The sequence below is a fragment of the Rhinatrema bivittatum genome, chromosome 8 (genome assembly GCF_901001135.1).
Source record: "Rhinatrema bivittatum chromosome 8, aRhiBiv1.1, whole genome shotgun sequence".
Taxonomy (NCBI): domain Eukaryota; kingdom Metazoa; phylum Chordata; class Amphibia; order Gymnophiona; family Rhinatrematidae; genus Rhinatrema; species Rhinatrema bivittatum.
Window position 1 is genome coordinate 78,128,934 of NC_042622.1, and position 26,551 is coordinate 78,155,484.

At 46.7% G+C, this 26,551-nt stretch overlaps 1 protein-coding gene across 1 annotated transcript in view; it reads right to left on the reverse strand.

Moving 5' to 3' along the window:
- Nucleotides 1-26,551, reverse strand: part of DNM1 (dynamin 1) — a 111,432-nt gene that overhangs the window by 62,332 nt on the left and 22,549 nt on the right. Inside the window, 13 exon segments of the mRNA XM_029612867.1 lie at nt 2,358-2,409; nt 3,534-3,562; nt 3,564-3,605; nt 3,986-4,072; nt 11,885-12,023; nt 16,556-16,623; nt 16,874-17,009; nt 17,378-17,520; nt 18,210-18,370; nt 19,005-19,103; nt 19,612-19,815; nt 24,184-24,333; nt 24,614-24,687. Coding sequence (XP_029468727.1) covers nt 2,358-2,409; nt 3,534-3,562; nt 3,564-3,605; nt 3,986-4,072; nt 11,885-12,023; nt 16,556-16,623; nt 16,874-17,009; nt 17,378-17,520; nt 18,210-18,370; nt 19,005-19,103; nt 19,612-19,815; nt 24,184-24,333; nt 24,614-24,687 — 1,384 coding nt within the window.

The following is a 26,551-nucleotide window of genomic DNA, read 5'->3' on the forward strand; positions in this document are numbered from 1 at the left end:
GAGCCCAGTAACTTCATAACTGTGTTTAGGTACCTTAAGAGTATTATGAGTTCCCGGTTATTACCATAAATATGGATTTTGTTATATATTTCTTCTGAGATTGAGAAATCCTGGATCATTAAGTGGGCTTGGGCAATGTAATTAATTAATATAAACATTTTGCTTATATTCCATATATAGATGTTTTGTGGAAATATTTAGGAGTTTGTTTTTTACAAGCTCATAATATTTTATATTTTATACTAGAATGGAATTGTTTACTTTTCTTTTTCTTTTGCTATGTCAATTCAAGTATGTACTTGATAAATTATTGTAAAATCGAATAAACAAATAATTAAAAAAAAAACAAAAAAACTAATCGGAGAAAGTTCTTTTTCACTCAACGCACAATTAAACTCTGGAATTTGTTGCCAGAGGATGTGGTTAGTGCAGTTAGTATAGAGGTGTTTAAAAAAGGATTGGATAAGTTCTTGGAGGAGAAGTCCATTACCTGCTATTAAGTTCACTTAGGGGTAGATTTTAAAAAGCATTTACTCGAGCAAAACTGGTTTTTGCTCGAGTAAATACACTTTACTCAAGTAAGTGGGCTTTTCAAAATTGCTACAATATATGCCATTGAATTGTCCATAGGATTTACTCAAGTAAGTGCACTTTACTCGAGTAAATAGCTTTTGAAAATTGCTACGATAGTATGTCACATTAACATGCGTAACTCCTTTGAAAATGACCCCCAGTGAGAATAGCCACTGCCATTAGCAATGGTTACATGGAATAGACTTAGTATTTGGGTACTTGCCAGGTTCTTATGGCCTGGATTGGCCTCTGTTGGAAACAGGATGCTGGGCTTGATGGACCCTTGGTCTGACCCAGTATGGCATTTTCTTATGTTCTTATGAGCCAATACAGTTGTCATAGATGGCTTTGAGACTTTAGCGCCATAATTCGATCAGACATTTCTGGGGACTGATTGAAGTCTTTGGCACAGATGGAGATGATATATTTCCTTTTTTGTGCCCAAAGCATGAAGCCAAAGAGGTATGGCTTCAGTGCTGAGGAGATTCTGACCTTCTTTTAGAAACATGGAAACATGACAGTGGAAAAAATCATACAGCTTATCTAGTCTGCCCATCTTTTTCTAGGTACTGGTCTCTCTGAACTCCTTCTTCCCTTTGATGGGGAGTATAAAAGATGACTCATGGAGACATTCATCTGCAGTCTACACAGTTAGTCATGTCACAGGAAGGACCCAAATAGCAGAGGCAAAGATTATGTAAGTCAAAAGCTTACATCTTATGCTTGCATTTGGTGTAACGGTTTGTAGAGTTCCTTTCCTAACATTATCGAAAAAAAAAAAAAAAGATAAAATCATCAAGGAGATGGACTACTCTACTTTTTTTTTAAGGAGATTCACAAAAATGAAATTTTAAAAACTGGAAAAAGACATAATAAAGAGATTGAACAAGCAAAATTTGAAAAGCACAGAGAAAGAGAAAACATCCTTTCGCTTCATCAGAAAACGAAAAATGACCCAGGAGACTCATGTGGCAGCGGCAGCACGGGAATACCCGCACGTACTCAGAAAGACTTCTAGGTCTTTCAGAGCTCTGGGAGGGCACGTCCACACCAGCACCACTGCATCATTGACATCACCCACTTGTGTGGCTGAATTAAGCCCTGCTTGTCCATGGAGCAACTGAGCTGCAGGGAGATACAGAGCCATCTGAAGGGCTGGGCAAAAAATGTGTGAATCCTTGCACACTCAGATTGGAGGCGACATAGCTTTTATCCAAGGATTTCATTTTCTGCAACTTCAAGGGTGAAAAATAGACAGAAAAATAGTAGCAGCATAATCTTGCACATAAAGGACTCTGGCTCTTTAGTTCACTTTTTAAACATAGCCCTTATGAGCATTTCCTGCAGCTTTTTGACTTCATCAGATTTTCTGTGGATTTATTTCCCTTGAAGATGCAGGAACGTACCATTTCTGAGCTTTGCAAAATGACACAGGTTCTTGGGAATGTTGTGCCCCACTTTTACTTGCAACTTAAATCTGTTCCAAAGTGACTCGTCCAGAATCATTCAGGGAGTCAATGGCAGAGCTGGGATTCGAACTGGGACACTGAGAAGATAAAACTGACACAGAACGGAGTCTAAAATCCACATCCCAGAGTTTCTCATAGCAATCAGGCCCAGCTCCCGTCCCTTTTCCTTTCCTTCCTGTATCTTATGAGGTAAAATCTCTGCTCAGACTGATTCACAAACCCAGAGATGGAGCTCAGTATCGCTCAAACCTAATGTGGATCAGTTCTCCATTAAACCTCTGAAGAGATGTCTCCAGGAGATGAGGTCACACCTACCTGATTACCGGATGCTTTCTTCTTGCTCATCTGGTTGCTCCTTTGTTGAGCACTGTAAGGAAAGCAAGCAATACTCATCTAACTTTTCTTTCTATGAAAAGGATTCAGCCTGTTTTCTTGGTCTGAAAGGCTGAACACTTTAGAGGTGCTGCTTGTCTAACCAAGTTCAGGCTAAGTTTGGACTTAGCTGGACAAATGGTGGGAACTGAAAAAATTATCCAGCTAGCTCAAAAGCAGGATGGAGGCATTCCAACGTTACCTGGAGAACAGAGCTGGATAACTTTAGGGCCGCCGAATAACTAAACTTATCTGGCTAACTTTAAAGATAGCTGGGTATATTCAGCAGTATGCTGCTGAATATCTCAACAAAGGGGGTCATTTATCAAAGTGCTATATGGTTGAGAGAACATTGTACAAATCTCATGTTTGTGTGAGTTTCCTCACTCCAAAGGACATCAAATCTTCACAAGAGTGCACTGTTCTGTTCGTATGTCTCACGCTGAATGTCAAAGTGGCCCCTAACCCCTACACTAATACCTAAACCTCACCTCGAGGTAACTAGGTGGGCCTCATATAGAGATATTAATACCTACCTAGTATGAGGGCCATATAGCTAGGTTCTCTCTCTCTCTCTGCTTGTATGTAGGAATTGCAACAATAGTGGTACTTATCGCAAAGTGCAAAGAAGTTATCATACTCTGCAGTAATACTTATGCGAAGCACTAAGATAGCCTATTTATCGCAAAGTGCACTATTACCAAAAAACACACCCCTTTTCCTATCACATGCGATATTTAGTGCACTTTGATAAATCCAGGCCAAAGTTAGCCAGATAACTTTATTTGGCTAACTTTGCAGGCCAGACAGCAACTGAAAATGGATCCCCAAGATATCAAATTGCCTTGGAAGCCTTTGCTAAGAATCCCTGCTGGAGAAGGTATTCCCAAGGTCATGTGGAAACTGTCTTCACGTGGTTCTGGGAGCAGAAGAGGGAGCATGTTAGCTAGAGAAGGGTCAGACTTAGAGCTCAGAGCAGGGGCTGAGGTAGTCTTACAATTCAAGAATAGGTGTTCTGGGTTGGGATTGAAGTTAGAAAGTAGGACTAGGTTTAAAGTTAAGGGTTAGGATTTGGACAGAGAAAAGACATTTATATAGAAATGGAGTATTAGAATTTACTTGGCAAAGCCGATGAAGTCCTCATGGTTTCGTGTTCATGTATGCCAGCTCAATATCTATCAGCAGCATGACCTGAGAAAGGACAAGGACAAAAAAAAAAACATACAATACGTGAGAAAGGAAAAAACAGCTGCTTTCCCAGAAACACAAATAGGGATGAAAAAAGCAATTTTCCAGTAGTTTTCATGCAAAACATAAATAGGACAAAGTGTGTTGAGGACATGGACTAGCTTTTGTAGGGACTGTCAAAGGTTCTGCTTCATTTGTAGCAGGTCCAGACATCAGAAGCAGCAGTAGCAGCAGCAGCAGCAGCAGCAGCAGCTGTGAAGGCAGAGTTCAACAGTGCTGTCCAAGGAGCAGGAATTTTTGAAATGGCAATTCTTTGGGTTGTTAAATGCAGTTTTTCTCCTAGCTGAGGGAAAGGACAGTGCCTGGACAGTTTTGGCCCCTACCTGTTCCTTAGTTCGTCCCTCCCGTTCGCGGATGTGGGTAGTGACGATCCGTTCCATCTCCTCCCGCAGATGGGGGTACTGGCTCAGCTGTATAGAAAAATGCAGAGATGTGGGGCATGGGATCTGGGATGCACTGTACTCCTGGAAATCTGGACTGTCCCTGACCCTCTCCACCCCACCATCTTCACCAGGAGCCTGTACTGCTCCCCTGGAAAGCTGCACTGTCCCCAATGCCCCCCCCCCATCCCCTAATTCAAGAACCGGCATTGCATGCCATGCAGTCAGAAATGTCTAGAAATGTTGATAGATTTTCCAGATTGCCAATAGACAGCATCATATACTGACTAGTTGCAGATTCAAAACAAATTCTAGAAAGTATTTATTTCAATCAGTGTGTATAATGAAACTGCTGCCAGAGAATGGCATCAATGCTAGTAATTTAACTGAGTTTAATAAAGTTTTGGATAAGTTTCTAAAGAACAGCTCCATTAACCATTATCTAGCCGGGAAGCCTTAGTTGTCTCCGCCTTCCTCTTCTGGGAGTGAGCAGCATGAAATGGACTTTCCTATTTGGGATGTGATGAGTACTTGTGACCCAGACTGGCCACTGTCAGAGATAGGATGCTGGGCTCGATGGACCTGTGGTCTGCCCCAGCATGGCATCTTCCGTTCTTATGAGTTCTATTTTGGTTCTGTTGAAGATCCTTCTTACGGAGGACTGGATGGTCCTCATGGTCCTCGCCTAATATGATCAGATGAGGAACAGGGTTGGGAGGTTGCAGTACTGCCGACAACCCAACTGTCACTTCCTTCTAAGGGAAGAGACAAAACGGAGGGTGGAGGAAGGAAGCATGACCAAAAGATACTGCAGGTTATGGGACAGCTGCGTTGATACCAGCAGACAATTTCTCAGAAACCTGCTGGGATGGTGCTGACTGGGAACTGTCCAGCAAGGCCACAGAAACCTAGGCAGCTGGATGTTTGGGCAATGGTGATACTAGTTTGGTAGCTGTTTAGATTATTAAGACATGGTGGTGGGGGGGGTGGAGGTGTTGGATTAAGCATGGAATCCTGTAAGCTCATCTACCCAGAATGGTAGAGAACCAAAGAGGAAGACAACAAACTGACCTGGCTAAGGAGTGACATCCTACAAGCAGTCAAGCTTCTAGGGCCAGCAGCTAGGATATATCCTTAGCAGTGTAGTACAACTAGTCAGACAATGGGCAAACTATTCTTTTTTTTTTTTTAAGGTCTTTACTATAAGACTGATAGATACCCAGCTTTTTTGCATATTTTCAGCTGAAATTCATCAAAATTTAGGTCCCTAAAACTTTAGGTCTGCTATTCATTAGCAGTGATTTAGGCTGCTAAATTAGGTGCCTAGTGCTGAAAAACAGTGAAAAGCTAACTTCATTTTCCACCCCCATGGCCACCCACTTTTTAGGCTCCTAAATTTAGGAGCCTAGTGAAAGAAGAACCTAAATTTAGACACTCAGTCCTAGTTCATTTTAAAAGAGCCTAATTCCCAAAGTTAGGCATCTAAGCAGTTTGAAAGCTGGCTTTTTATGTTAATATGTTGTAAACCTGTAAACTGCGCACAGCTGGGCAAGACACGGGCCACATGTGTCGGAAAGCAGACAGCAGCCCTTGTCATTTATTAGGAGAATTTTCATGTCAATGTTGGAAAATCTCAAAACAAATCCCAGTTTCATTTTACCAAACGCAAATACATATTTTTAAAAATGGAAAATAATAATAAAAGCACTGCACAAAACTTCTAACAGATGTAAAAAAGAACAAAACGTACCAACATGAGAAATGGTACAGGGAGAAGGGGGTCAGGCCATGCACACAGAGGGCCACCACACAGGGCTGCAGAATAGCCAGACAGCAGGCACGAGCAGGAGGGGACCAGGCGAGGGGAGTGGGGATTTCAGCAGCACAAGCAGCACCCAGAAATAATGCCATGACTCAAAGACTAGAGCCCGAGTGACCGTGTTAGGGGCCAATAGAGCCAGCCTAGCATAGATTCCATATCAAATTCCAATCCAATCTCATTTCTTTAGCGCACACTGCCCATTCCCAAGTCACTGCCAACTCGTTTCTCTGTCTTATTCTGAAACACCACTATCCTATGCTACTTTACCTCATCTGGGGTCACTATCAGCTCGGTCTTCCCTACCTTATCCAGTCACTACCAGTCCACGCGTCCCTGTTTCATCCAGTCAGTCATCGCCAGCCCACGCTATCCTAGCTCATCTAGGGTCACCTCTGACCAAGGCTTCCCTGCTTCATTCAGTCTACCAGTCCACACTTCCTTACTTCATTCTGACCCACCCGCTAACTTATGCTTCCCTAGCTTTCCTAAGCAAACAGCTAATATTTCTTTAAGCCATCCAGTGTCATTATTATCCTATAATTTTCTACTTCACCCAGGCACTACCAGTCCATGCCTCCTTGCCTCATCTTTCCCACCATTTCACATATCCCTACTGCATCCTGTACATCAAGCCCTATAGGGCACCGTAAGGCTGGCAGTGTGGGTTAGTAATGGGATCATTTTCAAAGGGACTTCTGTGGGTAAAGTTGTGTTATGCTGCACTTACAGACCACCTTCCATTAACAAAGTTCAACCAAAGCGGCTTACAAACAGGCAAAATACTGCAATAAATATCAGTAAAATACAGATGCATCAGGAAATACTACGTTGAATACATTAACAGTCTGTAAAGTAGTACTTTACCCGCAGAAAGGACCCTTGAGGAAAGTGTGTGTGGCTTATACATGTGTAAAATTATGCACACACAGTGCTTTCACATGCATAGGGGAGAGGCGTTTCAGGGGATGGAGTATGGTCAGAGTTGAATTTACACACATAATTCTGATTTAATAAAATAGGCACATAGTGCCTTTCAGCAGGTGTAATTGCATGTGTGGATTGTTGCTGGGATAATTTGCAAACTGGACCTATGCACTATATTACAAAGAGAGCCCTCTCCCTATGGGCAGTACAGTATAGTGCAGCGTCGTGCCACTCATCCCTGGGCATGAGCAACAAGGAACGGATCAACCAGGTGATTCTTGGAGATCTGGATTGGTCACTGCTGAACTCCGTAGACCACTTAGGTGCTTATGTAAGGCTGGCAGTCTGGCATGGTAATGTGTGCAGTGTGGTAAGCTACTTATAGACCACAGACCTGTAATCCCCCACCCCACCACCACCCTTCACTTCTCCAAATGCAACATGAAGCAAATTATTTAACCTTCTTGCCTTTAAACGAAGGCTGTTTAACACCTTCAGGGCAGGGATACTGTAACAATGTGATTTATACTATATAGTGCTGTGTCCACTGCTGTTATATACATAATACATAGTAGTATTTCTTTTTAGGTTCATTAGTTTTAAGACACTTTGAGAGTCATTTTTAAAACTTTTTACATGGGTAAACAGGCATTTGCCCAAAGGAACTTTGAAAATTGTACACACACACACACCCCCCCCCCACAGCCACCTCTGTGAGTAAAAGTACACACATAGGGGTGGATTTTAAAAGGGTTATGTGCGTAATATACGCGCGTAACCCTTTTAAAACCCTCCTGCGTGCGCCAAACCTATTTTGCATAGGCTCGGCGATGAGCGCAAGTCCCGAGCTTGAAAAAGGGGGCGGGGCTGGAGCCTCCAGGCACAGCGGCCATTTGCCGCTGTGCCCGGGATCGCGGGCCGGGCGCACGCAACCTACGCCTGCCCAGAGGCAGGCACAACTTAAAAGTTAACTGTAAGGGGGGGAGGGTTAGGTAGGTCTGGGGGGCGGGTTAGGTAGGAGAAAGGAGAGCAAGGGGGGGGGGGGGCGGAAGGAAAGTTCCCTCCGAGGCCGCTCCGAATTTGGAATGGCCTCGGAGGGAATACAGGAAGGCTGCGCCGCTTGGCGCGCCAAGTTGCACAATTGTGCACCTCCTTGCACGCTCCGACCCTGGATTTTATAACATGCGTGCGGCTGCGCGCGCATGTTATAAAATCGGGCGTAGATTTGTGTGCGCTGGGTTGCGCGCACAAATCTATGCCCGTGCCTAGTTTTTAAAATCTGGCCCACTGTGAGCAATGCCTGTCCTTTTACCCATGGGGGAAAAAGGGATGAGGTTAGGTTGGGCGAGGGAAAGTATATACAGGGATTTCATTTTGAAATTCCCATGCTTACTTTCACACAGCTCCTTTTCAGGTGCAAAGTACATGGATACAAAGTACTTGCTCCTTCCCCCAACCCTGGTTCGAATTTTCAAAAGGAAGTACTGGTAGAACTTTCCCTTTGAAAATTACCACTTTGAAAATTGCTCCACATATGCAGTAAATGTGTGTGATCTTGCATAAAGTGATGTGAATCGGTTATTTACTCTTTCAGATAATAGAAAGACTAGGGGGCACTCCATGAAGTTAGCATGGGGCACATTTAAAACTAATCGGAGAAAGTTCTTTTTTACTCAACACACAATTAAACTCTGGAATTTGTTGCCAGAGGATGTGGTTAGTGCAGTTAGTATAGCTGTGTTTAAAAAAGGATTGGATAAGTTCTTGGAGGAGAAGTCCATTACCTGCTATTAAGTTCACTTAGAGAATAGCCACTGCCATTAGCAATGGTTACATGGAATAGACTTAGTTTTTGGGTACTTGCCAGGTTCTTGTGGCCTGGATTGGCCACTGTTGGAAACAGGATGCTGGGCTTGATGGACCCTTGGTCTGACCCAGTATGGCATTTTCTTATGTTCTTAAGTGGATAGCAAGTACAGAAGAAAAACAATCATGTTTAAACCTTATCAATATACACCGGAAGCTCTTTATGCAAGTTCGCTCCAGGTACCAACCCGCAGATGAAAGAGGCACCTCTGAATCCTGCTTACAAGCAGCATCCAGTCCTCGGGTTTCCCTCAGCAAGTGACAGAATTAGGATTAGTGAAAGAACTGCAATACTCTGAAATCAACGGATTATCAAGGACAAAAAAGGGACCCACCTACAATTCACGAAGGGCCCTTCCTGGGCCTGACTGGTCTCACTCTGATGTTTTACTGATTCAGAGGTGGGTCAGGACCATCTGCACTCTCTCCTTTCCAGAAGCTGCTGCAGCCTTCTCTGATCTGTGCTCCCACTGCTCTCCCATTCACGTCTCCAGCAACTTACCCTGTGAAGTCTACATATTTCCCCCTGGTAGAAGGAGGCTGCAGCAGCCCAAACGGGAAACTAGGACTAGGCCCTCAATTATTCTTCCTAGGTTTAACTTTCATCGCATAAAGAGCAGGCTCTACAAAATTAAGTACAAAAAAATTAAAATAAAGCTACAAATAAAAAACAACAAGGTAGGGTTATGAACTAATCTGGACTTATGTTTCTATTTTCATGGTCACACTGAGATGACAGCAGCATAATGACAGTGCGTGTCTCCTTACAAAAAAATCTCAGACGCACATTTATCGTTCAGATGTTAATGCCTGCCTGGAGCGGGCGTTAACAGCTGAGCGCATTGAAAAGAAGTAAAGAAAATCAGAAAAATCTTCTTTTCTGTACTTCTTATTTAAAGTAAAAAAAATAAAATAAAATAACTAGGCAGACCGCCAAGTTATGAAGACGGATGCCGGTAAACTCGGCGTCGGTTTTCATAACCGGCCATCTGCCAGTAATGAAATGGCTGCCGACAAACTCGGCAAACGTTTGCATTACTGGCAGACAGGCAGGTTATGAAAACAGAGGCCGAGTTTACCGGCATCGGTCTTCATAACCGGCAACCACAGCGGGTCGTGTTAGCAAGGAGGCGCTAGGGTCCTTCCTAGCGCGACCCCCTAATTTACATATTGCATGGCGCCCCCCCTTGCGGCCGCCATGCGTGTGTTAAGAAAGCGGGTGCTGAAAAGTCAGCGCCCGCTTTCCGCGAAGATTATTACATCGACCCCTAAGTAAGATTGCCAGATAAGTCTGAAAAAAGTGTTACTTAGACAGATACATTTAAAAAGGCTACTTAGATGGCTAAGTCAGATAGCTGAATAAATCTAAGTCAGACAGCCGGATAAGTAGCAGTACTTAGCCGGCAATCTGACTTAGTCAGATAAGTAGTGTTTTAAGATTTATCTGTCTAAATAGCACTTTTCAGGCATATCTGGCTAAGCAGCAGCTGAATACACACGTGAGCATGTTCCTATTTTATAACCTGCGTGTATATGGGCACGCATGCGCAGCTTGGAAAGTTATCCTCTAAGTGGGGTATCTGAGGCAATGAGAGCTAAAGTGACTCATTGAGAGTACGCATGTGCAGTCTCTGCTCTTACTTTCCCTGCCCCCGAAATGCCTCCTTCCACTATAGCTTAAAGCTTGCCCACTGTGTGGAGCACTGGGAGGAGGGCGGTTTTCTAACAGCCAATTTATGTGGGTAAGTCAATAACAACACATACATGGCTGTGAAAATGAGCCAGCCTGTGCACACTCTCCCCTTTATACTGCAAAAATGAATTCCCAGAATATCTATTAAAGAGGGAACTCTGGATGCTAAATTCAAGAGAACTGCTTGGCCAGTTAGGCAGAAGCAGCTTCCCCTTTGCACAGCTGAGCAGTGAGGTTTTGACTCACCTAAGAGACTTCCCTGCTGAGACCAGAGTGCAGCATCAGAAATGTGATGCCAGCGTGTCCTGCTGCATTAAGAATAGGAAACCTCTCTGCAGCCACGCACACGGAGAGCTCTCTGGCTCAGTCCATGCTTAGTTCTTAGGGTATTCTGTGTAGCCGGTCCAGCTTTGTGGAATGCCTTGCTTATTGCTTTAAAATCTGAACACAGCATCTGCAGGTTTTGAAAGTTGTTAAAATCTTATTTATTTTCACAGGCGTTTGATGATCTAAAGTAATGCTCTATTTTTTAATGGCATTGGTAGTGCTGAAGTTATTTTTTTTTACTGTTTATTTATTGTGGTTCGTGAGTTTTTCATGTTATGTCCTGTATCTATATTTTTGTATTCTGTTTTTATTATGAGTACTGAATCTGTAACCCACCTAGAACCGTGGACAGGTGGGCTCTACATTTTTTTTAAATAAATAAAACTCATTCTCCAGTCCATGCTGTCTCCCGCCAGCACTCAGTGCCTTGAGGTGCGAGTCTAAGGTCCTCTTTAAAAGCAACACTCTTCTCTTTTGTATTACTTACCATGATCCTACTTTCCCAATCTCTGTCTCTGCCATTCACTGTATGCTCTCTACTTCAGTCCATCCCAAACTCTAAGTACGCCAGGAGACCTCTGCCTCTCCTTAGCCCGTCGTCATTTCCCTGCAGGTCACAAAACCAAACTAAACAACCCCACCCAAAAAATGAGCACATGGTAGCGACTATGGGACAGAGGGAATGGACATGCATGGGGGGCTGGGGAGCAGGTTAATTATTTAGGATAGGGCATGGAAAGGAAGGAACAGTGAAACAATACTTTCTCTGTATCTTCAGGAGAGAAAGGCTTTGGCATGGGATGGGATGAAGTGTGCTAAGCACAACAGAGGGGGACAGGTGTGTGCCTGACCTAAGCCTTTCCCTGCTTCCCTTTAATCCTCTGCCGCCTTTCCTGGCATCCTTTGATTTCCCTTAAAACTCCTCTCCGTCCCGGCACCTCTGCTCTTCTTTCAACCTCGGCAATTACGTGAGTAATCTCCCTCCCGTTTTCCCAAGTCTGTTTTTTACTCCCCCTTAACCAAAAAAAGCTGCCCCTCTCTATGTCCCTGTTACTTCCCGGCTGACATTTTGTCTACGTAGGAGTAGATACGCGAGACCCGGATAACAATGAACAGGCAGTGCACAAGTGGTGTATAAATCCACATGTAGGAGGACGTGAACACGCCTGCGCGTGTGCACGACACGAGGATGTTCACAGGTTATTTTTACCTTATCACTACACTTTCTGATGGTTGACGTGAGCTCACCCACTACCATATCCACACACTTCAGACTCGGCTCCTTCAGCTTTTGCACCTGCTTTTTCACTATGGCTTCAAAAGCGAGGTCGGGCGTGAAGAGCCCCGTTCTGCACAACACAGGGGGGAAAGAAGCAGGAGAAGGGCAGAATGAGGACAGAGAAAAAAAGGGTGAGAGCAATAGAGAGAGAGAGAGGGCAAGAAACAGGGACAATGCCAGAGGACATAGGAAAAGGAAGAGAGAGAGGGTCAGAGCAAGAGAGGGGAATAAAGCCACAAGGACAGAAAAGAAATAAGGCGGGGGAGGGAGAGAGAAACAATGCCAGAAGACAGAAAAAGATCAGAGTAGGGTGCAGGAAGAAAGTAAGAGGAACAATGTCGAGGATAGAAAAGAGAGAGGGGGGGGGGGGGGAAAGAAGGCAAGAAGAGAAAACACAAGGAGAAAAATGAGAGGTGAGATTTGAGTTCCCTCCATAAGATGTAGCCAGGTGAGCACAGCTAGATTGGCTGCTGCCAAGCATCTGGGAGCTTTAATAATGACAAAATTAAATCACACCTGAAGAGGGAAAGGGATGGGAGGAAGCTGAGAGGGCAGAGGGAGGAATGAAACTGAACCAATGAATTCTATGGAAAATTCTAGCACTTCTCACCCCACAGCAACCCCGGTGATCAGTGTTTTCCTGTCCGAAGGTCTCCTGGAAACAGGATGGTACCTCACTCCGCTCCATTTGAAGACCCCTGGATGGGTGGTGGCCCCTTGCTCACTCTCCCTGGGAATCCCCTGGATGGGTGGTGGCCCCTTACTTCACTTATGTGGCTATGTTTTCTCAGTATTATCTGCTCCCTAACATATGGCATTCGCTCATCTGTCCGTGTATTTCAGATGTTAAGAAAAGGTAACATTATGTAGGGCAGCAGCAGAAGAAATATCATAATTAGATTATGCGACACCCAAGTCAAAGCAATGTGACAATGAAGCAGAGATTTTGCTAGTTATGGAACTGGCATGAATAGTACAGGCGCTCCTGCTGGTGAACCTGTTGTGTCTGACATGAGCCGTCTGACATGAGCCATCTGCCCGATGCAAAACCTGAGCAAGTCACTACAGTCTAAAGTATGTATTTAACTGTTCCTTCTTCCTATAGTATTTGCATTATTTAAAAAACGGAAGAGGTAAGACAAGATTCTTGTTAGAAGGTGTTAGAAGGAACAATCAGATAGCACTTAACTAATGGATGTAGCAGCTTCTCTCGACCCAAAGGATGAGCCAGGCAGGAGGAACTTACTAACCCCCTCCTTTAGCCAAGATCACAACATGAGCCCATGGGATAGCTCTGCAGAGATGAAGAGGACAGAGAGGTAGAAAAATACAAAAGATAGAGACGTGGTTGATAGCAAGAGAGCGGGTCCTGGTCTGAACCTTTAATTCATTTTAGGCTCTCCTTTTTTTGCCTTTCTGAACCCACTGCTGCTTTGGCACCAAAAGCCTTCATCTATGATTACCCAGGGATGATTTCCCCCCTATTTTATATCCCCTCCCAACTTACTTTAGCTCAGTCATTGCAATGACAGTCCAGGGCTGGGGGCCAGTGGCACCTTCTGCAGCCCTGCAATCGTTTGCCCTCAGTCCCAGCCACTTGGTGTTGCCATTTCACAAGGACCGACTCCCTTCCCTCTCAGCAATAATCCCTAGCCCCCGCAGACCCAAGGAATTGAACCGTTCTGATGCCTCAGCACAGAGCCATCGGGCTGGCCTTAAGCTTCTTTCCAAGGAATACTTTTACCCAAACATCACCTCTGAAGTCACAAGTGGATAATGTCTGGAAAAAAACCCCTGATATGCAAAGGATTCTGAATGAGTCACAACTGCCCTCTTCAGACCAGGACCCGTTCTCTTGCTATCAACCACATCTCTAACTTTTGTACTTTTCTACCTCTCTGTCCTCTTCATCATCTCTACACCCCACAGCCCCTCCGTTATCACTGAAGAGTAAGATAAAAACTGTCAGCCCTAGTGGGATCTCCTCCTAATGACTAAGACTTGTAGAAAGGCAGGACTATGAAAGAGAGAGAGAAAGAAAAGGTTTCAGAAGACAGGAAGAAGAGAAAGGCGAGAAAAGTGAGAATGGAAGATGGGGACAGGGACGTGTAGAAGGATATATGCAAATGGGAGGAAAAACCAGAAACAGGATAACATGGGAAACCTCCACCAGGAGAAGGACTCCTGAGATACTTGGCAGCCCAAGTCCTGTGCTCACCCATTCCTAATGGCCATTTTCTGGGTGCACTCAGCAGCCACAAACCCCAAAGGGGAGACAGTGTGATGGAACAGAAAGCCCCTCCAAGGGTTTGGGAATATGAAGCTCGCCCTGGCCACCCAGGGACTCAGAACATGCCAGGCAGACACGCATGTACAGATATGTCCAAAGACCGTGCGGTCTCTCTCCCAGCAGGAATCTTCTCGGGAGTCCCTGCAGTTGCTCCCCAGTAACATTTAGGGATTTCACAACAAACGAGTCCGTGCTAACACCCTTGGAGTTTGACACTTTCGCCGTTCCCTGGTCCTGTAGAGAACAATATCAAGTCTGAGAAGAACTGAAGTTCCCCCTCCCCTCATTCAAACATCCGCCCTCCAGGGCCTTAAACAGCCTTTTCCTTTAACCCTAAATCATGGCCTTGAACTTCACACTGTTACTGAATTAATTCTTGTATTGGGATGCTGCCAGTTCTTCTCAGACATTGCTACCGTTCGGAGGCCAGGGATGACATCAGCCAATCAGAACCTCGTTTAGCTGTACCTCTCCCCTCTGGTGCCATGAGCTCCCCCTCCCACAGACTCCCTGAATTAAAGTCACTTAGCTACAATAAGCTCTAGATGGCCAGTGGGAAGAGATGGGACCACTGGCTAGTGTCTGGTTAACCCCTGCAGTAGTGTGATGTACAGTGCCTGCTCCCAGTTGTCACACTTTCTGATTGGCTGAGTCCCCTGGCTTCCCTCTCACAGGTCCAGTCATACTGAGATGGTGGTCAGAGTTTCTCTGGGGGGCTTTCTCAGGCTGCAATGCAAGCAAGCTCCATGCTTCCTCCAGTTACCTTCTTGGTGCACTGTCTAACAGTATTGATTAATTCCGATATGACCATATCCACACATTTCAGGCAGGGTTCTTTAATCTTCTTGACCTGTTTTTTCACAATGGTCTCAAACGCCATGTCAGGGGTGAAAAGACCAGTTCTAGACACCCACAGGACAAGATAGGGGAAGGAGAGGATTGAGGGAAGGAGAATTAAAATTACAAACTACTTGAAAATCAATCTCCTTATCAATGTAGTCCAATACAGAACAGCCAAGAGATGGTAGGAGGTAGGACCTGCAAAGGTTTTGGAAGTAAGACCTGGAGGCACATCCCTCATGACTATAAGTCAGAGAAGTGAATATGTATCTACAAATTGTTTACTGGAATGGGCAAAAAAGTCCATTTACCCAGCGGTTCATTTGTGACATCTTCAGTTGTAACCCATGGGCTTTCTGATGTAGAGTTTGGTGGAAATTCAGAAGTCAAACTCCCCACTACCTTTCATCGTAGAGATCAATGGGGCACTGTGAGACCTGAATGATCACCATCAGCCCAGGATGGGCAAAGTCCAGGGTGCCCCTGAAGGGGCAGGGAGAGGGGATGAGTAAGAGGTGTGCATGGTTTTCTGGCCTTGATGCTCTGCAGTTTCTGGGCAGGTTTGTAGACAAGTTGTTCAAAATGATTCATCACTTCAAAGGCTTTAGTGAGGGGAGAGGTAACAATAAGCACTGACCCCAGCACAGCAAAGTCACATAAGCCAATCCTTGGCTGACACCATATTAAAGAAAAGCTAACCAAGTTTAAAATGCTCAGACAGGCCACATGTCTCCTTGAGTAACTCTGGAACTGGAGCATGGGGTTGTGAAAGGAGGGGCTCTGAGGAATTAGCATGAGGTGAGCTAAGCAGAAGGCTAATTACCGACGGTAAACACCCTTATACTACCCTCCAAGCCCTGCTCTGTTCAGACAGCCAACTCGACATTGCACTGAGTGGCACCTATATAATGCAGCTGCTCAATAAGCATGAGAAATCAAATGGAAAGCACATGTTTATTCTTTCAAACTTCAACCCCCTTTAGAAAAATGTATTTAAGAAGAGTTGGCATTATAGATTTCCTACAGCACAGTCTGACAGAGGATTAGGTTAGCCCCGTACTGGGGCAGATAGAAAGATGGGCTGGGGTCCTCTGCAGTGTCTGTGTGCTCTGGGATAGGTTTCTTGCAAGTCTATGCAATATTTGAGGGCCTCTAAATATGGGAAGGAGAGGGATGGTGGGAGCCTAATAGCCCAGGAGCAACATCCGCCTCGAACAGTTTGCTTGGTAATGAGTGCGGAATATTAAGATTTTATAAATGAATAAATACATCTGCCTTCTCCAATAATACCGTACAGTTTCCTGTAATCCGGGAAGCATATTAAGAGCCACTAAAATCCAAACTTGGTCAGCAAAATGAATTTCCCCCGAGGGACACCGGCTATGAGCTGACTGACGACCAGGGACTCCTGTCCCTACCCCTCAGGCTGCTCAAAGCGTGGGATTTGGAGGGGAGACATGCAGATCACCTGCCTGATACCGTGAATGTTCTTGATCGCATAACTGATCTCTCTTCGCAGCTCCTTCTCGTCAAACTCCATCTGTGAGAAGACCAAAATCAGAAAACTCAAAATCCCTTTTCCCAATATGCAACATGTGCTCTGGGGATGTGAGGAGAGGTATGGGAAAGTGAGAGGGGAGAGGACAACTATGGAAAGGCAATGAATGATGAAATTAGTGAGAAAAAGAGAGGGTGGGGAGGAGAAGGAGAAATTGCATGGGAAAAGTACAAAACTGGTCAAAACCATTAACTGAAGGAAAAGCTAGAAAGAGCTAGAAAGAGGCAGAGACCTTCACTAACTCAAAGGGAAAGCGCTCATGGAAGATGCGGTTGATCCTGGCTCCTCCAGACAGTTCATAGGTATCTATCTGGTCTCCAGACCCCTCAATACGTTTCTCAAAGTCCACAGCAAACTGCTGAACCATCCTGTTAAGAGAGAGAGAACAGGTGATGAGGAGATGTGAGCAGGGGACAGGAGCAGGGAGAGGGACACGGTGACGAGGAGATGTGAGCAGGGAACAGGAGCAGGGAAAGGGAGAGAGAGACATGGTGACGAGGAGATGTGAGCAGGGGACAGGAGCAGGGAGAGGGAGAGAGAGACACTGTGGCGAGGAGATGCGAGCGGGGGACAGGAGGTGGAAGAGAAAGAGATACACAGCGAGGAGATGTGAGCGAGGGACAGGAAGTGGAAGAGAGAGAGAAAGAGGGGAGAGGTGTGAGTGGGAGCTGTGCTCTCTATATAGGAGGGGGAGAGGAGAAGGCAGGGGTGGTGCTTGCAGGAGACAGACACTCACTGGAGCAGAGCTTTGGTTTTTCGGGAGGGGTCGTCAGGTCGGAAGTTCTTGTACTCCTCCACCTCCTTCTCAATGGACAGCAGCTGACTCTGCAGCTTGTTGCGAAGTCCTGGCAGGGTGTCCCGGATGTGGTTGGTCAGTTGCTGCAAAGAGAGGTGGCAATGGTGTTTTAGACTGGCCTAAGCAGTCACCCCCTACTTCCCATCCTAAGCATGGATTCGCAGGGCACAGAAGGATGGATGGCAGGGTTACAGAAGCTGGCAGAGATGATACGCGGGGTAAAAAACTCTTCTTGCCTCACTTGGCAAAGGAGCGAGATTAGGCGGTGCTTCCCGGTGTTTCAGCACAGAGCAATTAATTGTGTAGTGATAGCGCTGATGGGAGCATCCTGAGTCACAGGTTTGAGCTGAACATCTTAGTGAGTAGGGAAAGAGTCAGACTGAAGTTCCTCTCACATGATACAGTGCCCGTAACGTCCTCTTGCCAGTCAGACCAGCTTAGCATTATGTTTAGGTGCTTCATGTCATTTGCTATGTTTATCTTCTCAGCTTCCTCCATTCGTTTCCCAGTTCTCTAATCGCGGGCTTCAATCTGTGTCCCAATTTACATGACAAAAATATGGAAACATCTGTTTAAATGTTTTGGGATCAACGAGGTGCCCGAGTGGCAGGTGGGAGACTGCTGGGATCAGGGGTTATATGTAAGGGGTCAGGGGTTACCTGATCTATCACTTTCTGCAGGTACGGTGTCCCCCCTTGTGGTCAGCAAGGTATCCATATGATGGGTGGGATATTGCTGGGATCAGGGGGGTAGATGGAAGGGGTAAAGTTACCTGATTTAGCACTTTCTGCAGGTACGGTGTGCCCATGCGGTCAGCGAGATGTCTGTATGATGGGTGGGAGAGGAAAAACTTGCGCTCGGCAGCCAGAGCAGCCTGAATGTCCTTCTTCCCATCGATGTCCTTCTGGCTTCTATTCACTACCCCAATGTAACCTAGGGTACAAAAGTCAAGGTCACTCTAACAGGAAGGAGAGAGCAGCGGAGCAATCCTAGTCCCCTGCACAGGGCTCCAGCCATGCCTCCCCCGCCCCCCCAAGGGTCTAAGGTATTTTAAAGGTTGCAGTTTGTTCAACGCAAGGGGTCATTCATGGAGAAAAATGGACAGTTTTTTAGGTCAGGATTTCACATTTAACTTGCAGATGCTCTTGGAAGGTTTCAGAAATGCTTCAGTATTGACCTGAAGGAAGAAATGAAGGATTTCCCATCACATTCGATCTCATTAAACCCTTTACTTCCCTCTTCCCATGAGCAAACCCTGGCAACTAGAGAGGCCAGCAATGATCTGCCCCCAACTCCTGCCTAAAGCTCTGCGAGTGCATGGGGAGGGTGGAGGAGTGAGGGAGAACCCTCTCCGTGGTCTTTGCGAACTGATTTAGTGTTACATCACCTCCCTCAGAACACAGGGAGGACACCACAGACCCCGGGGATGAAGGATTACTGCGGAACTCGGATTTTTCACAAAAACACACTGTGACATTCCACGGAGAACAGGAATCTGCTTTACTGAGGAATAAAAACCATCCCCTGCTATGATACATCAGGCTTTTGCCAGGTATCCTTTCATCACCTCTCCGAAGCGGGAGCAGCTTGTTTTCCAGGACCTCCCTGGCATCAGTTCCTTCATCCATCAGGTCCAGTTTTGTGATGACCCCAATAGTGCGTTGGCCTGTGAGCAAAGAATGAAAACCCTTCACGCCTGTGAAAGAACAGCTCCCAGGAAGCAGCAAGGGAGCCTGGAGCACTGGTGCCCAAAGCTAAGAGCTAAAGACCAAGCAGCAAAGGGAAGGGTTTGACAATGAGTCCAGAAGAGAGGATTCCCTGCAGGGCATTATCCATCTCTAACAGAGAGACCAAATCATTCAACTCTAATCAAAAGAAAGCCAGGGAGAGGAGCCCAACTCCATTATAACCCCTGCTCTTCTCCCAGGCCCTTCATTAGGCCCATTCCTGCTGCCCTGAACCTAGCCCCAAGGATCCCCGCTACCCTGCTCCCAGGCCCACAAATACTGAGCATAAGAACATAAGAAATTGCCATGCTGGGTCAGACCAAGGGTTCATCAAGCCCAGCATCCTGACATAACCCTCGTCTTTCCTCCTTCATTTCAGAAGACATGACTGTAATTCAACTCATCTTCTCCTCCTCCCAGTATCCTCCTCGGTTACATCCAACTTACCTTGTGGATCAACTTCTTTGGAAATCTTGAGGGCATCGGAGTTGGCCAAGTCAGAGTTGGCTGGGGATACAGCCAGGATCAGAGCGTTCTCTTTGGTCACAAACTGCAGGAGCATATCCCGAATCTGAAACTCGATGTCTGCTGGCTGGTCCCCTACAGGGACCTTCGTCATACCAGGAAGGTCCACTAGGGTTAGATTCAGGACTGCATGAATGGAGAGGCCAAGAGAGAAGTGAGAAAGGAGATCTCAGAGACAGGTCTGCCCTGAAAATTATTTTCTAGTATTTTTGTACATTCTAAAGATTCTCTTTCAGTCTTCAGGGTTGTTATTCATCCCAGAGAACAACAGCTAACCAAACTCTGCATGGTTGCTATACAGCTGCACAAGAATGCAGGGAAGCAAGGGGAAAGCCAAAACACATGCAGGGTTCTGCTGTATCACAAACCCCCTTTATCCCTCCCCCCCACACACTTCATCCCTCTCACTCCCCCACACACATCAACCCCTCTTCCCCAGCACACACACCCTTCTCCCCTCTGTCCCCTATACACATCCCCTTCACCTCTCTGTCCCTCCACACACACCATTCACCCCTCTCCCCCACACATACACCCTTCACTGTTCTGTCCCCGCCCACACACACATCCTTTAACCCTCCCACACACCCTTCATCCCTACCCCACCCCCACATCCCTTCACTCTTTCCCCCACCACACATGATTCACCCCTCTCCCCCACACATACACCCTTTATCACTCACTCCCCCACATAAACACCCTTCACTCCTCTGACCCCAAACATACATCCTTTATCCCTCTCACAACCCCCCACACACACCCTTCACTCCTCTCACCCGCCCCCCACAGATCATTCACCCCACACACCCTTCACCCTTCTGGTGTCCTCCCAACATACCTTTCACCCTACTTTTCCCCCCACATATCCCTCTTCACCCTTCTCTCCCCCTCAACACACTCACCCTTCACCCCTCTGCTCCCCCCTACATACTTTGTCCTCTTATCCCCCCCACAGACCCTTCATGCTTCTTTCTCCCCCACACATCCCCCTTCATCCCTCCCCCCATACACACACCCTTCACCCCTCTCCCCCACACACAAACCCTTCACCCCTCTTTCCCCAAAAAATCACCCTTCTGTCCCACCCCCATAGACACACCCTTCATTTCTCTCACCCCTATACACCATTCACTCCCATCTTCCCCATACACCCTTTATCCCTCTCATCCCCACACAGATCCTTTACACCTCTGAACCCTCTTCACTCTTCTTTCTCCCCTACTCATCCCCTTCACCTCTCTCTCCTCCACATACACCCTTCCACCCTCTGTTCCTCCTCACACACACCTTTCATCTCTATCACCCCATACCCTTCATCCCTCTCACTTCCCAACACACCTTCACTCCCTTCACCTTATTTCCCCCACACACATCCCCATTCACATACCATTCACCCCTCTTGCCCCAGACACGCCCTCTTCACCCCTCTCTCTTACACACACACACATACACACCCTTCACCCCTTATCCCCCCCCTTATCCCCCCCACAAACACTCCTTCACTCCTCCACACACATACCCTACAACCCTGTTCCCTTCACACACACACACACACACCTGTTACCCCTCTCCCCTCCACACACCCCCTCTCCTCTTCACATATATCCTTCACCCCGCTTCCCTCCACACACACACACACCCTTCACCCCTATGCTCTCTACACACACCCTTCACACCTTCCACTCCCTTCCCTTCCCCTTCCACACATACATACCCTTCACCCCCCTCTCCACACACTCACACACAGACATCTGTCACTCTTCTCCCCTCCAACACACATTCCCTTCACCCCTCTCCCCTACACCCCTCTCTCCCCAATACACACAACCTTCACCCCTCTCCCCTCCCACCCACACCTTCTCTGCCCCCTCTGCCCTCCCACATAATCCCCAGTCATCACCTCCTTGTTACCAGAGCGCTAGGGAGCAATCCCAATTCCGGGTAGAGTGGTGTGCCCTTGGACCATGACACGACTCCAGAAAGGAGCTCTGTGGAAGCGCCGAGGCAGGTGAGACATATCCCAGCACAGGCGGACAGGCTAAAAATCATGGACTCGGGCCTCCGCCGAACCTGACGCATCAGTGGAGACCCAACAACGCAATGCTGGTCTCTGGGGTAGCCCTCCAGCCACTCAATAGCCCTTTCAGATCTGCCGTACGGGAACGGCAAATGCGCCAGGATGGAGAGAGGTCAAGGACAGGCGATGATACTGGAACAAGACGAAGACTGAAGACACAATCAGACGAGGACTCTTGAAGACATGTTCAGATGATACTCGAGGACAAGGTCAGACGATACTTGATAAGGATGAGGCAAGGCTGAAGAGAAGAACATCAGGGACACTGATGAAGACACTTGCTGGCTGGATAGACAACAGAAGAGTTAAAACTCAGTATGAGGGAATCCGGCCAAGACTCGTAGCAGCAACCATCCTGGACTAAGGCTTTGGGGACCCGGCGTGATCGGCGCAGTCCATACTGAAGAAGCGGAGGCGTCAGACCCAGCGCAGAAGATGAATCAGAAGGTCAAGGCCGAAGCTGAAGAGAGGACAGCCCAGAAGGAGGTAGATCCGGAACCAAGACATCCGAGAAGAAGGCTACCCTGACGAGGGAACCAAAGAGTCTGAAGGCTTCTTTGACGAAGAAACCAAAAGGGTCTGAATGCTTAACAGTGAAAGGACTGAAGACGAAGATGTTGAAAGGATCTGAAGACGAAGCCAACTTGACACGAAGACGTCTGGAATGTCAGGACATCTGAACTTCAACCCCCAGGTCTCTCAGTCAAGAGCATCATGGAGGTGTCAAGTGAACTGGAGAACAAGATATCAAAGACATCTGGACATCGGACCCCCAGGACACTCAACCAAGAGCATCGAGGAGGCTCCAAGGGGTAGAAAAACAGGATGATGGACTTTGGGAAGGATAGGACATCAGAAGGCAAGGTCTTCAGGAAGATCTGAAGGTGAGGACATCAGGAGGGTCGGACGACGAAGACATCTGAAGACAAGGACTTAGGATCCGGCGAGAGACAAAGATATAGACGAAGGATCAGGAACCACAGAGGAAGACAAGAGAATTCCCACGAAGAAGAGAGTGTCTTGAAGAAGCGGAGGACATCATCGGAAACTCCTGGACCAAAGAGCTGGAACGGAGGATCCAGGAGCAGTCCAACTCCAGAACTGACTCCTTGCAAAGGAGAAGAGGAACTGAAGGCTGAGCCCTTTTGTAGAGCTGAAGAGGAACACCCAGGATAACATCACAAGGAGGAGCCAGGAGGAGTGGCCCTTTAAATCCTGAGGAGAGGTGTGGCCCCACGCTTTAGGAAGCAGGACCAGGGACAGCAGCCATGCTATGAAGAAGGAGCTGAAGCAAGGAAGCAAGGCCCGAGGCATCGGAGGCAGCTCCTGCGCAGAAGAGAAGCTGGAAACGGCCCCAGGCTGCCTGAAGCACCGGCGGTGGCCTCCGGGCTGCGAAGAAGAGCTCTGGAGCGGCCCACCAGCCGCAAGAAGAGGAAGCTGACTGGCGGGTCCCAATGAAAGCGGCTCCATGCCGCAAGGACAAAAGGCTTCAGGGAGGCCTCCAGGCTGCAAGGAACGGCGTCTGCGGCCTCCTGGCCACGGGATGAAGAAGAGACTTTGGCAGCTCCTGCTGCAAAGGCAGGATGATGGCAGCGGCTCCAGACTGCTAAGAGGAAGCAGAATGTCGGCAACTCCTGCAGCGAAAGAGAGGAAGCAGCAATGGCGGTTCCAGGCCGCAACAGCAGCGGTGAGCAGTGGCGGCCTCCTGGCCGCAAGGAGGAAGAAGCAACAGCGGCAGGGCCACCGTGGAGCATGGCGGTGGCAGTCTCAGCCATGTGAAACAGCGTCGGGAAGCAGGCAAGCTGGCTAGAAGAAAGGTGAGAGGCTGCTGGTGGGCCTATCCCACAAGCAGAATCATAACACTCCTAACACATATACCCCCACAGTCTTCACCCCAACACCCCCCTGCAATCTTCAGCTCCAACACACACACCTCCCCCACAATCTTCACCCCCCCCCCCCAAAACACCACCTGTGGACTTCAGCCCCCAAAACACACACACACACACACACATACACACCCTGATCTTCACCCCCCCCCCAAAAGACACATACACACCCTGGTCTTCCTCTTCCAAAAAGATACACATCCACCCTGCAATCTTCACCCATCACACACATACTATCTCGGCTTCACCCCAAAACACATACTGCACACACATACCCAGTCTTCACCATCCAGCACACACACACACGACCTCAGTCTTCACCCCAACACAAACACACCCTGCAATCTTCATCCTGCATTCCCCACTTTACAGCAGTCCTAGAACTTCACACACACAGATATACAGCATAGTCTTCACCCCCTACACACAGAAAACAGTCTTCATCTTCCTCCCCCCACACACTAAGAACAGCAAACTGTGACTAGTGGCAGGTGATGGGTTTTCCAAGAGTAACCACCTAATACTCACCATGGGGGGAGTACACCCGCAGATTAATGGGGACGGAGGAAATCCCTTTGTTGCTACCAGTAATCCGATCTGTTTCAGCCTCAATTTCCTGACGAACTTCCTCGAAATCAGTGAATTTCTTCCCCTTGCAGTGCAGGAACTCACCATATTCTAATCAAACAAAGAAAATGTCACAAATTCTAGATACGTAAGATAACACCAACAAGAACCATAACAGGGGAACCTCCAAAACTCATTCTCCATTTAATTCAGATCTAACTTTGGCATCTTAAAGTACATAATCCACTGCTGGTTTCAGTCACCCTAATATGCATAGTATATTACTTCTGGTTTGTGCAGGATTGTATACTTACTAAAGACATTTCTACCTGCAGAGTATGGTTGAAGGGGAGAGAACAGCAGTGCTCAAAATATACAAATATTTATCTACCTGTGAGACAGGTGACCAGCTGCAGGACCAATGGGCGTCTGGTGACAATGCCTGATCCACGGGGCAGGAAGTCCCTGAAAGGAAACAAAAAGGGACTCTAGTGAAAATCCAAAAGTACACCTAATCTTTACACTAGCTTTGGAGATATCCATTCCAAATATTGCAAGATACATGGGGATAAAGCCTCCATAAAGCAGTGTGTCACAGAACACCAAACCTCTTCATGGTGATCAGATGTTCAAACATTTATGTTGAGTCTTATTCTGTGTTCACATTTGAAAAGCAATCCTGCACCCCCCAAATGATCCTCTTCAGTGGATCTGGGATAATAAAAGCCTTTGGGGTGTTCTTCTTTTACTGACATTGCTGAGGCCTCCTTGACTACGGTTTCTCCAGGGACCAGTAGACTGGTCTTGTTACTGCTCCCCTCTGGGTGCTGATCTTCCATCAGGTTTAGCATGATGGAAACAGCATCTTCAACACACGCTAGTCCAGTGCTTGGATTTCTGAGGAACGAGACCATGTGGCTCAGACAGGCACAAGGCACACGATCTAGCTGCGTCAAAATCAATAGTAGCAAGGACCCTGCCTACAAGACATATGAGATTTGGTTACTCTATGAGCTACCACCTGGCCATGGAAGCCAACAAAATTGTTGCCAACAGCTGCCAAATGTTTTCATTAAGGGGTAATAAATCAAACATTTTATACAGGTTAATTCCATATTTACCAGTGTAAAAACAGTGTCTGCTTATTGCCTCTTCTTTTGTGCGAGTAAATGCATGTGTGTTCACATGTGACAATAAAAGGGGGCAGAGTTAGGTCAGGGGAGTGAAATGATGCACAGTGAACTGGCATTGGAGCAGGCACAACATATTTGTTGTAAATTAACAGGTAGATTTTAAGTGTTGCTCGCGCAAAAATGGCCCCAAACATGCATATGTGGGCCATGCGCAAACACGAATTTCAAGAAGCCAGGAAGTATGCCTGTCAAGAATAAGAAGGCAGGGCATGGGTGTGGCCAAGACTTAAGCACATAATCCCCAAATTTTGCAAGGCTGAACATGGCAATACACGCCATGTTACCTCTGTAACTTTACTACTGGTTCTGTGAGACACAAGTCTGGAGATTTTGAGCCATAGGGATCCTAAACACCAGGAAGGGAGGCGGGAGGAGAGGGAGAGAGAGAAAGAGAGACAATCTGACACTCTGTATATTTCCCACTATAAGAGGGGCACTTTCAACTTTAAACCAAAGACTTAAGACTTGGCTGTTTAAACAAGCATTTCCGGACTCCTCCTAAAATTCACCACGTTAACATCTATAATACAGCCATATCAGTCCATTGTAAATAACTGTAAATAACTCTATATAATGTTAAACTCCTACAGTATTTCTCTCTTCTCCCAGTCTGATCACCCTTGTTCATTGTAACTGCATTCTTTCCTTGCACAGGTTTCAGTTTTCAATTTATTTTGCACTCCCTTGTTCAATGTGATTGTATCATGAATGCCGGTATATAAAAACCTTAAATAAATAAAATAAAATAAAAACTCAGGGTGGGGTTTTTTTTTGGGGGGTGCAGTACAGACCATTGCATCCTAGGCAGATCAATGTAACACCCCCCCCCCCAAACTCACCCGACTTAAAAATGCCCCTCTTATAATGGAAGATATATAGAGTGTCAGACTGTCTCTCTCTCTCTCTCCCCCCCCCCACCCGTATGATCATTTGTGTGAGTATGCGCGTAAAGGCTGCACACATATGCAATGTACTTGCACAGCGTATCTTTACTTGCGTGGAGAGTTAATTATGTGGGGGCCCGATATTCAACCAGCAGATAGCCAGATAAACAGAACTTATCTGGCGGCCGCTGAATATCTGCTTAAGTTCAGTGGCTGCTACATAGCCAGATATCAATAAAAGAAAACAAAAAA